This window comes from Fukomys damarensis, unplaced genomic scaffold (assembly GCF_012274545.1).
Source record: "Fukomys damarensis isolate Sample0158 unplaced genomic scaffold, DMR_v1.0_HiC HiC_scaffold_39, whole genome shotgun sequence".
Lineage (NCBI taxonomy): Eukaryota > Metazoa > Chordata > Mammalia > Rodentia > Bathyergidae > Fukomys > Fukomys damarensis.
The window spans coordinates 54,924,607-54,937,060 of NW_022900951.1; the positions used below are offsets into that span (position 1 = coordinate 54,924,607).

The 12,454-nt window shown below is 41.5% G+C and overlaps 1 protein-coding gene across 1 annotated transcript; it reads left to right on the forward strand.

Annotated features, from left to right (window-relative positions):
• Positions 1-831: 831 nt before the first annotated feature.
• Positions 832-6,277, forward strand: Awat1 (acyl-CoA wax alcohol acyltransferase 1). The gene is made up of 7 exons (XM_010632168.1): positions 832-907; positions 1,762-1,869; positions 2,084-2,154; positions 3,005-3,209; positions 3,951-4,122; positions 5,709-5,908; positions 6,123-6,277. Exons 1-7 carry the CDS (start codon positions 832-834, stop codon positions 6,275-6,277), a joined length of 987 nt encoding a protein of 328 aa, XP_010630470.1.
• The last annotated feature ends 6,177 nt before the right edge of the window (positions 6,278-12,454 follow it).

Here is a 12,454-nt window from a genome sequence, read left to right on the forward strand (position 1 = left end):
AGTGAATCTAAATATAACAAATTTACCTTGGTGGAATTAATTGGGTATTAAATATTGTTAGGGGATTGTTAGATGTGTTAAGAGCTATAACAGTGATGTTATTAGGGAAGAAAACACAGTATCTGTATTTTTAGTAGATGCATACTGAAGATTTAGGGATAAGACATGTTTTAGAATTGCTGTCAAATACTCAAAAAGAGTGGGGAAATAGCTGAAACAATATGGAAAAATATTAATAGCCTTTTTTGTTTGTTTGGTTTTGGTTTTTTCCTCTAGTGCTAGGCACTGAACAATAGTTGTTGAAAGTGAAAATTTCACTCTTGAGTTTTGCATATGTCTGGAAATTTTTACAATAAAATGTTACAGGAGTGGAGCAGCCCCAAACCAGGCTGTTTCAGAACTACAGAGACCTAATCCTAGGTGCGTTTCACCCTAACCCCACAGAATTCCCTTCCCACCAGCCATCTTCCTAAGCTCCCAACCCCTATAGTCTCTGACTGGCCTGTGAGGAGGAGGTTTTCTCTGTTGGTCTCTATGTCACTTGGACTGGATGATAATCACTTTCCCCTTTCTTCATCCTGATGTCCTAATAATCTCAGGAAAGAAAGTCAGAGGGCAGATGGGCTGGGCCCATCTGATGGCACAGTCCTCACTGCTCTATAGTGCAGCCCTACAGTGGGTGGAATTGGGGGTGGGACAAAGAGGGGAATGGGTGGGTGCCAGCTCTTCATAGTCATATGCATCCACTACCGAGTGAGTTTCCAGAAGCTGGTGGCACCTTCACTGGAACACTGCTCTGAGATCTTTGCCTCCTTCAGGTTCCAGGGCATCATGCCTTCTTCTAAGCAACCTAATAACTTCCAGATTCTGAGCCTTCTGCAATGGCCCTTGAGCTACCTTGCCATATGTGAGTACCAACCGGAAAGTGCACAGTAAGAAGCCAAAGTAGAGGCAAGAGCCAGATTTGGGGTGATGTTGATGATCATGGGAAGTCCCATCTCTGTCTTTTTTATTATATGAGATGTACTAGTGTGTAAAGACAAGGAGTTTCAAGAATGGTGAGTGAAGAGATTGAACCCGGGACAGAGTAAGGACAGAAATGTGATAGAACAAGGTCATGGTAGAGATGAGTAGATCCTTACTATCTATCCAGGAAGTACTCTCTTATGGGGAGTGGGACAGAGGAAGCATTAGTGTTATAGACTTAGAGAAATCAGGTCTGTGTCTCAACAGTAGAGTTTCTACTCTGGGAGGGAAGGGGTAGTATGGAGGAGGAAAGAGAGGTAATGGAAGGAGCAGTGAATAGACAAAGGGACAAGAATGGTAGATGGGAAACAGTAGAGAGATGAAGATGTTGGGTGGGCAGGGTGTAGAGAGAAATGGGTATTATAAGTGCAAAGGAAGGTGGACTAGTAACTTGAGGGTTCAGAGATAATGGATAGGGCGTGAGGAGACAAGAAGAAAAAGGTTTTGGTCAAATAGGAGAAGGGGGAAGCAGGTAACATGCAGTGAGCAGGAGTACTGGGATGGTGTCTGGGAGAGGGTCATGGAGACAGGATGCCAGGTAGAAGGAGAAATGGAACTTGCATGTGGTAGATGAGAGAAGAAATTTTTGAAGGCTAAGTAGCCATATATGATGGATGGGCAGGACCTGGCTTGTGCTGAAGGCCAGGAGAGTATGGAAAGCTAGCTGATAATGAAACTGGACATGGTCAAGTTCTGCTGGAAGTACAAATTTGATCTGACCACATTCCTCATCAGTTTTGATCTTGCAGCCACTGTTTATTTCTCTGCTGTTTACACCCTTGTGGCCACTACCAGTGATTTACTTTGTTTGGTTGTTCTTGGACTGGAAGACCCCAGAGCAAGGTAAGACTCATGGACCTAGAAAAAAGAATGCCCCACCTTAACCTGCAACCCTATATAATAAATCCTGCTCACCAGGCCACAGGTATATCCTCCATGTTCTCAGAGGACTTCTTCCTTTTTCACCTCATTAGCAGAGTTATGGTCCCAATAAACTGGTAGGGAAGCCCTTTGAGGCAGATGCTGACTCAACTCCCTCTGGCATTTTTTGTCTCAGGTGGCAGGCGTTCAGCCTGGGTAAGGAACTGGTATGTCTGGACTCACATCAGGGACTATTTCCCCATTATGGTAAGAGTCTTTTCTCTAATATGTCCCTTGCAGATCCCAAAATGCTAGGCATTTATATAAATAACTAGGATTGTTCATAAGGAAGATGAAAATCTCAGACACAGTTTTAGTCCAGGCTACATAACTTCAGAATCCTCTATACTCTGCTCAGGTACTTGGACACCCTTGGCATGGCCTGCCAGACACAGGCAGAGGGCAAGTAGAGTTCAGTGCAGTTTAACAATCATGAATCAAAAGCCTCCCCTGACGTATTTGTTTGGGCTACACAGAAGTGAACAGTATGTGACTCTGCCATCAAGGAGCTCACCTCTAATGAGAAGGACAGACAAGTATATAATGACAATTTGGTACAAAGCACAGAAGTAGTTCAGATGGTGGGCATTAGAGGATACAGTGCTATCTGAGCAGTTTTCAAGGTTCAGTAAGTTAGCTACTAGTATGTGGACACTGGAAAGGAATTTGAAGACAATACCAGGATGAGGTTCTAGAAATATACTGTTCTGTTGATCCCCTGGGCATTTTGGAGTACACAAAAAAATACCACCTTGATTCTTAGAGCAGAGCTTCCTGGCCTTTGTCACATAACAGCTAAAAAAAATGGCCATGTGCATAAAGCACACTGACATAAATAGCCAAGCCTACTTGAAGCCACAGGCAAATGGCCAGACAGTTGTAGCTTGCCCAGGTCCTGCTTTGTTACCCCAGGGCTGAGGAGACCTATCTCTTGGCTTCCTGAAACCTAGGCCTACCCTGTTTATTGGAAAGCTCTATTTCAGGAAGCACCCTAATTCCTGAAGGATCTTCATGTAGCTCATTTTATCCCCTCTTGCCTTTCTCTTCATGACTGTAGATCCTGAAGACTGAAGACTTGTCACCTGAGCGCAACTACATCATGGGGGTTCACCCGCATGGCCTCCTGACCTTTGGCGCCTTCTGCAACTTCTGCACTGAGGCCACGGGCTTCTCAAAGACCTTCCCAGGCATCACTCCTCACTTAGCCACTCTGTCCTGGTTCTTCAAGGTCCCCCTTATTAGGGACTACCTCATGGCCAAAGGTGTGTCTGACCATACCAGAGCTTCTGGTCCATTTTTCTCCTTGAAAATATACCTTTGTAGGGCCGGGGATTTAGCTCAGTGGTTCTGCTGCCTGCCTTGCAAGCATGAAGTCCCAAGTTTGATCCCTGATACCAAAAAAAAGAAAAGAAAAGAAAAAATAGAGAGAGAGAGAAAAGATACTTTTTTAGGTTCCCCCATAATCTCAGCATAGTGGTTCAAAGTATGTGCACTGGAGCTAAACTTCCTGGGATTGAGCATTGGCTCTTACCACTTGCAGTGTCATTTTGGGCAAAGTAATCAACCTCTACAGGCCTCAGTTTCCTCATTTAGAAAGGTGCTGATGGTAATAATCTGATCTCAGATGTGGCATAATGAGATAACGTAAGTAAAGCATTCGACATTAACACCTGGCACAGCGCATACACTCAATTAACAGTAGCTGTTGTTACTAATGGAAAAAGAAAGAGTAGAATTCTAGTTGAAATATGGGCAGTCCATCTGGTTATCCCACTGAAAATCTTTCTGCATAGTTTCCATTCCAGTGCCTTCTCCAAAGTGTAGGTATTGTCTCAAAGTGAAACCTGTTGTTTGTCCACAGCCTCCTCATCACATTCTTTAGCCCCATCTCGTTGAGCCTCTTCTTCTAGGACCCAAGGATACAAAGAAGCCAGTGTGTTCCTTCTCTGCTCTTTTCTCTTCTGATCAGTTTGTTCCTCTTTCTTCTCCTCAATTCTGTACAGGTGTGTGCTCTGTGAGCCAGCCAGCCATCAACTACCTGCTGAGCCATGGCACTGGCAATCTCGTGGGCATTGTTGTGGGAGGAGTAGGAGAGGCCCTGCAGAGTGTACCCAATACCACCACTCTCATCCTCCAGAAGCGCAAGGGCTTTGTGCGCACTGCCCTCCAGCATGGGTAGATATCCTTCAGAGGAGGAGTGGGTGACCCTCTTGGAGTAGCATGACCCTGTAGGTGGTGTCAAGATAAGTCCCACACAAGTCTTTCCTCAAGGAACTTTCTAATGAGTAGAAGATATTAGCAAGAATTTCAAAATTGTTTATGTCATCACTACTTTTGAGTTTCCAGGAAGCCAAACCATGAGCCCAGCCAGCCGGGCTAAGGCTGCCTTAGCAGAACACGACTGACAGAGATAATCTACATCTGTCTACTAATGATAAGTTCAAGAGGCACTATAGTATGCTGTAGTGAGTTTGTGTGGGAGCTGGAATAGGGAGCCTGATTTATAAGCCTGGCTCCATGGGCTGGGAGTAGAGCTCAGTGGTAAAGTGATGACCAGGCATGTACACAGCCCTGAGTTCGATGTCTAGTGCTCTACACAATACACACAAAACAATGCTAAATAAAATAAATGAAATCCTGGCTCTGTGATGTACTGTGCACTCTGGGACAGGTTACTTAAACATTCTGAGCCTTGGTGTTTCCATCTTCATAATGTGGCCACTGTACCTATACCTTAGAGTGACTGTGGGCTTTGAATAAATCTACCCGTATAAAACACCCACTGCAGGCCTGGTATGCTGTGAGTAATCAATAAATTTTAGCCACTCTGACTTAGGGGTAACGAGGAGCCCTACACTACAGCTACAGGATGCCCTCTCAGGCCAGCATTGTAGCCCATGTGATGCAAGGACAATTGTCCTATTGCACATTCAAAGAGGAGGGGTGTCTATCTTCTGAGGACCTTGTCTCAGGGGCCTGCCCATGAGTCTGGAGTATAAGGTAAGCAAGGGAGCTTTGAACAGGGAGGATGGGGTCCTGGGTTCTAGGTCAGGTCCTCCCTTACTGCCTGAGTGTCCTCCCTTCTCAACCTGAACTTCAGATTCCCCATTGTGTTTCCATTGTCTTTGTTGCAAGGATACAGTAAGATAAGATATGTTGAAGTGTTTAGAGATGGCTGTTAGCAACTCATAAAGGTTTACATGAAATAAATTCTGTTCTCTTTACTCTTCTCTAATTTAAGGAATTTATCTACTCTGATTATCTACTTAGGGCACTTTTCAGGGTTCTATTTCAAATCTCTGGGCAATAACTTTTCTATTCTCTAATCCCATCACCCATGAACAGCCCCCTTGAGTGAGGGGCATATTATATATGTACATCTGTGCAAAGTTACGCTCAACTTCTCTGCATGTTAACCAACAGAAACAGTCAGGTGTTTCCCTCTTTGACGTCTCTTCAAAGTTTTTCATGCTGTGAGTCTCTGGTAGTCTCTCTAGCAAAGTCCAACTCCTCTTCCCTCCATGTACCCCCATTTTTTGCCCTTGTAATGCTGGTCCAGAGATACACTCACACTGCCCTGGAAATTTTCAGGACAAGAGTCTCTAGATAGGGGAGTTCTGTTTAGGACAAGAAGAAATGCTTTCAATAACTGGGATTTTATGATAATACCATAGATGTGGGCCTGACCACAAACAATTGTTTTTCCAGAGTGGTTGCCATTCTAGCCTGTGTTTGAAAAATAAATTGGAGTTTTCCTACAGGGCTCATCTGGTCCCCACCTTCACTTTCGGAGAAACTGAGGTGTTTGACCAAGTGCTATTCCAGGAAGGCAGCAGGATGTACAAGTGCCAGAACTTCTTCCGTCGAATCTTTGGTTTCTATTTTTGTGTCTTCTATGGACAAGGCTTTTACCAAGGCTCCATTGGTCCCTTGCCATATAGCAGGCCTATTGTCACTGTGGGTAAGTGTTGCTCTCAACCCTGAGGGCCCTTCAACTTTCTTAACCTTCATTTCAGCACTCCCTTCCCTGACCCCATGAAAAAATGGGGCAGCATGGGGGAGAAGCTGGGAGCCAACTGGGGGTTCCAGAGGGTTGGGCACAGGAAGAAGAGGAGGCTGAAAGAAGCAGAGATTCCAGAACTTTCACCCTTCTCTTTTCCCATCTCTCTTGGCAGTTGGGGAGCCTCTGCCGCTGCCCCAAATTGAAAAACCAAGCCAGGAGATGGTGGACAAATACCACACACTCTATATGGACGCTCTGAGCAAACTCTTTAATAAGCATAAGACCCAATATGGCTGCTCAGACAGCCAGAAGCTGCTTTTCTTGTGACTGAAGAGACTACATGTATGCCCAAGAGCGTTGGAGCTCCTCCTGCCTTGGAGAGGAGACTCAGTTGCTATGAACCCCAAAAAAGGCCTGGAAAGGGAAGGGAGACTAAGGAGGCTCTGTGTGGTAGAGAAGGATATTAGAAGTTCCCCCCAATGAGAGTAAAGCCCTCCAAGGAACTGTTCCTGAGGAGTGTCAGAAGGGAGCATCCCAAGACATCTCTTGCTGGCTCCCTCCTGGCTTTTCTGTCTGAGCCCGACACCCAAGGTACTGAAGGACTCAAATGATAGCCAAGCAATCTCCACTCCATTTTTCAAACATCTTAATACTATTTTTAATTTATACATAATTTGCATATCACAGATTTAACTTGTTTAAAGTGCAAAATTCAATAGTGTTGAATATATCCACAGAGTTGTGCAACTGCCACCACTATCTACTTTTAAAATGTGTTTCTGTACCCTTAAGTAACCCAGTACACATAAGCCATCACTGTTCACTCCTCTAGGCTCTGGAAACCACTAATCTACTTTATGTCTCTATGGATTTATCTATTCTTAACATTTCATATAAATATAACAAGTAATCTTTCATGATTGTCTTCTTTCTCTTAACATGTTTTCAAGATCCACCTATATCATAGCATGTCTTTTTATAGCTCAGTAATATTCCTCTGTACATATATACCTCATTTTCATTTTTATCCATTCATTGGGTGATGGGCATTTGGGTTGTTTCCAATATTTAACTATTATAAACTGTGCTGCTATAAAAATGAGTGTGTATATAGCTCTGTGGTATGATGCTTTCAACTCCTTCAGGAAGATACCCATCTGGGTCCAATGGGACCTTTAATCTTAGTTTTTGAGGAATCGCCACACTGATTTCCACAGTGGTTGCACCAGTTTACACTCGCACCAACAGTGGGGAAGGATTCCTTTTTCTGCACAACCCCACTAGCATTTGGTACTGGTTGATTTCTTGAGAGCAGGCAGTCTTTCTGGAGTGAGATGGAATCTCAGTGTTGTTTCAATTTACATCTCTCAAATGACCAATGATGTTGAACATTTTTTCATATATTTATTTTCTATTTCTACTTTTTCATTTGAGAAATGTGTATTCATCTCAGATGCCCATTTTGGATTCGGTCTTTAAATTTGGGGGGTTCTGATATTTGCAATTCTTTATGTTCTAAATACTAGTCTTTTGTCTGAGGGATGAACAACTAAATTTTTTTCCCACTCTATGGGTTGTCTTTTCACTCTGTTGGTGATTTCTTTTGCTGTGCAAAAGCTTACTAATTGATGTGATCCAAGTTGTTGATTCTTTGTAGTATTTCCTGTGAGATTGGGGATTTGTTCATGAAGTCTCTGCCCACACCTATGTCTTCAATAATTCTACCTATTCTCTCTTCCAAAAGACTTAATGTTTCTGTTTTAATATTTAGATCTTTGACCCATTTTCAATTTATTTTAGTGCATGGTGAGAGACATGGGTCCAATTTTACTCTTTGGCATGTGGAAAGCCAGTTTATCCAGCACCATTTATTAAAGAGGCTATCTTTCTTCTAGTGAGGAGACTTGGCCCATTTGTCAAAGACAAGGTGGCTGAGTTGTATTTGGGGTTGTTTCTGCATCTTCTAATCTATTCCATTGATCCTCGGGTCTTTTTTTTTCAGTACCATGCTGTTTTTATCACAGTAGCTCTGTAATATAATTTCAAGTCAGGGATTGTGATGCCCTGTTGAAGGATTTTCATAGTCTTCTATGATTTTTCAGTCTTTACTACATTAGCAGACACTGTGGTACTGGGGATTAAACTCAGGGCCTTCGCATTGAGCTACATACCCAAAACCCCTCTTTTTTTAAACATTTTGTATTTTGAGACAGGATCTCAAGTTGCCAAGTTACCCAGGTTGGGCTCAAACACAATCTTCTTGCCTCAGCCTCCCAGGTTACAGGCATGTGCCACAACACCTGGTTGCATTTCTCAAAAGTATTTGAAAATGGAACCCTTGTTTCAAATAACACCTATTAACACTTCACAGCACACTTATGAGTTCCTCTGGGTACAGTCTTAGAAATGCTGGCCTGAATGATAGAATTCAACCTCCTTACATCAAAGAAGGAAATCTAAAGAAAGATGCCTGGTTTGGCTTGGGAACTGTCAAATTGGGAGATGCCTTTGTAAGAAAAACTAGATTCATAAACTGAATCAAACTTTCACATGGAGTGATCAGATGGTAATTGAATAAAAGGAGAACTGGATTTGAATTATTCCTTGTTGGGGTTGTTTCTTCCAAGAAGGGGAAACGAGAGCAGAGATTCCCAGGAAAGCCCCATGCACACACATAGGGACAAAGACATCTGTACTTCATGGTCTTAGCTTCCTGGAAGAGTAAAAGAACAGATGAACAGCAGTTTAAGCCTTTGCGTTTTTATTACGACCACCCAGGTACTCTTCCCAGATCTTTCCTCCTCATTATCACCCTCTCCCCAACAATGCAATTTCTCCATCTCCTTTTCCCTTCCTTCACTTCTCTCTGAATGGTTTTGAGATACCCTAATACTTTAAGCATTTGCTCCATACTCGGGATGCCAAATAACTTCATATATGATCATCATTTATCATAGAATTTAAGTGAGAAGGAACTTTTCCAATGAGTGTCCAGGATGGTGACCTCTAGTGGACTAAATGACCAGGGATCTGTCTGAGGTAATGATGGAGGCAGAAAATGAGCAGAGCCGGACGTAGTGGTGTATGCCTGTAGTCCCAGCACTCAGGAGGCTAAGGCAGGAGGATAGCCTCCAGTTCAAGGACAGCTTGGGCTATATAGTGATCTCAAAGCCAGCCAGAACTACATAGTGAGACAGAGAGAGAGAGAGAGAGAGAGAGAGAGAGAGAGAGAGAGAGAGAGAGAGAGAGACAGCAGTGTACTTAAGTGATATTCAGAGAGCTGCCCCATGGAAGGGAGAACTGTACTTGGTCATAGGTTTTTAGATGCAGGCTATGAAGGTGTTCAAAGCTTCAACACCTCCTCTTACATATATCAGTTGATTGGTCCATCACAAAGACCATCTAAGGTCTCTCACACTCTGGTTCCTATTAATCTTTTCAACAGTATCTTCAGTCAGTCCCCATCATGATCTAAATCACTCCATTGGTTAACATCATATTTTCTGGACAAGTTCACATCACATTGTTTCTACCATGGTAAAGCCCATTTGTCTTTGAGGCCCACATCATATATCACCTTCTCAGTGATGTCTTCAGCAGGCAGAACGGATGGCCCTTTCCCTCATTCTTCCATAGCTTCTTATTGGCTCTAATATGGGTCTCAGCATATTATACCACAGTATAATTATTTACTTATAGGCAACACTTTCCTACTAGTTTGAGAGCTTCTTGAGAACAGAAGCTACCTCATATTTGTTGCAGCATTCCTAATGTCTACAAAATGATCTAGCATGTTATAGCTTATATATATTATATATATGGTATATTTATATTTCCTGACAGTAAAGAACGAGTTTCATGGGATCTTTCATAGAAGAAAAGCACTAACAATATAGATAAAATAAGGATATAGGGATCAAAAGTATGTTAAATAATAAAAGTCTAATGAATTAAATCAGGTGGCAAAAACTACTTAAAAGAAAAGCTGGTTTAAGTTTGGAAGAAATTTAAATTTATCAAAAATATTTGGAAATTGAAGATTTAATATATCTTTAATATAATCTGCAAGCAAGAGTGAGGGCACTGAAGCTCCATGAGCAAAGGACCTATGAGTGTGTGGCTCACCTCTCTATCCCTACTCTTTAGCCCAATGCTTGACTCACTGTAGGTGCTCAAGATGTAACTGTTAAACAAACGAATCTGAATGGTCTGTGATATGTGGGCAATTTTCCGTTTTGCTAAAGTAAGTCATTTAGCTAGTGAATGAACTGAACTGTAGCAAAATTGAAACTCAGCTTTGTCACTCTTTATGTATAGGAAAACCCATTAACCATTAAGGGTATATAAAGGAGAAACTTGCAATTTTCAGATACACCTTTACTGTACTTCATGGATAGATGGAAGTCAGAGAGTTTCAGGATGCAAACCTTGAGAAACATCAAAGACCTCCTATATAATTTAATTGCAGATCCCAATATTCTGCTGTCAAAATATGACAAACCTAGTAGACAAAAAGTTGATTTTGAAAAGTGTGACATATCGGCAAGGTGGTATGTACTTGTGGTCCCAGCCACTGAGGAAGCCGGGGCAATAGAGTCCCCTTCACTCAGGAGTTCGACACCAGCGTGGGCAACATAGCAAGGTTATGACTCAAACAAAACAAGATGAAACGCTGGCACAGAGGAGAACTGGGGGAATGGCTTAGTGATAGGACACTTTCCTGGCAGATACAAGGCTCTGTGTTCCATCCCCAGCACATCCCCCACCAAAGTATGGAGATCAATAGTACAATAAATAAGTATGACAAGAACTTAGTCAGCAAAACATGGAATTGCACTTTATAAATGTACAAAAATCATTCACAACTATTTACATATTTGAACATTTTAAAACAGTAAATAAAAAGGCAGAACTTCTACATACTATAGTCATAGTACACATTTCAGTAAACTTAGAAATAACAAATATAGAATTAGTGTCAACAGCTAAGTGAGAATTAAAACTATTCTCTTGACACTTGGCTCCAAAATTTAGAGAATATGGAATATGTGAAGAGAAATGAATAAAATATAACTATGCATGTAAAATGTGTGGAAAAACAAAATGTTCCTGGAGTATCTCAAAAATCCTGAAAACAAAGAGGTGCTCAAAAAATGAAGGGCCACAAAAAACTCAATAAAAAGGGGAAAAAAATGAAGGGCCAGGGCCAGGGATTTAGCTCAGTGGTTCCCCCACCTGCCTCACAAGTGCAAGGACCCGAGTTCAAGACTCGGTAAAAAAAAAAATGAAAGGACAGGTCGGGCGTGGTGGCACACACTTGGTGGTACTTGGGAGGCTGAGCACTGGGCAGGAGGATCACTGTGAGTACCAGGCCACCCTACGCTACATTGTGAGTTCAAGGCTAGCCTGGACTACATGGTGAAAAAAAGAAAGGACAGAGGTATGTCAAGGGCATACAGGAGCAATCTGAAAAGGCTCCCAAAGACCTAACCCAGAACAGTTTGAGCAACAAGACAAATAGCGTAAAATTTTATTGTAATTCAAATGTATTAATAATGTAGCCAATAATATATACTTTTGATTATAATAAAATAGTATAAATTAATGTAGTTATACAATGAGTTTATAATATACATAATATTTTATAAATATTTATCAGTACCGCTATATTGTATATGACATATGAGCAAATATTGATATAAATAAAGTATTAAGTAATTTGAACAAATGGTAGGAAAGGGACAGATCTTCTTTACAAAAGCAGTATTCTATAAATAATATATGTGTGTACCTCCTCCTCCAAGAGATGGTGCTTAATCCTCTCCCCACTTCCAAGTACAGGCTAGACTTAGCAACTCAATTTCTTTTTTTCTTTTTCTTTTCTTTTCTTTTTTTTCTTTTTTTTTTTTTTCGGTACTGGGGATCCAACTCCGGTCCTTGTGCTTGCAAGGGAGGCAGGTGGGGCACCACTGAGCTAAATCCTTGGCCCAGCAACTCAATTTCAAACAAAAAATGTCTGAAGGAGAAATAGTAACTCTGCATTCCCAAAGTATCCCAAATTGAGTGATATTTTTACAAAATACTTGGCAAGTACTCATAAAGATCATCAAAGTCATAAAAACAAGGAAAGACTGAAACTGCCACACACTGCAGGAGACTAAGGAAACATAATGACTGACTACACTAGATATCCTGAATTGCCTCCATAAACAGAAAAAAGATGCTAGTAGGAAAACTGGTGAAATCCTAATGAATTCTGGAGTTTAATTTAATAGTAAATTAACGTCAGTTTCTCAGCGTTAACAAATGTGTTATGGTTATACAAGATGTTAATACTAGGAAAAACAGAAGAAGGGATATATAGGAAACTTGTGCATTATCTTTGCAGCTTTCCTGCAGATATAAAATGATTTAAAATAGACAATTTACTTTAAAATGTATGAGTTGCTGCCAAATCAGTACTAAGAGGAAAACTTACCCCTTTTAAATGTTTTATTCGTAAGA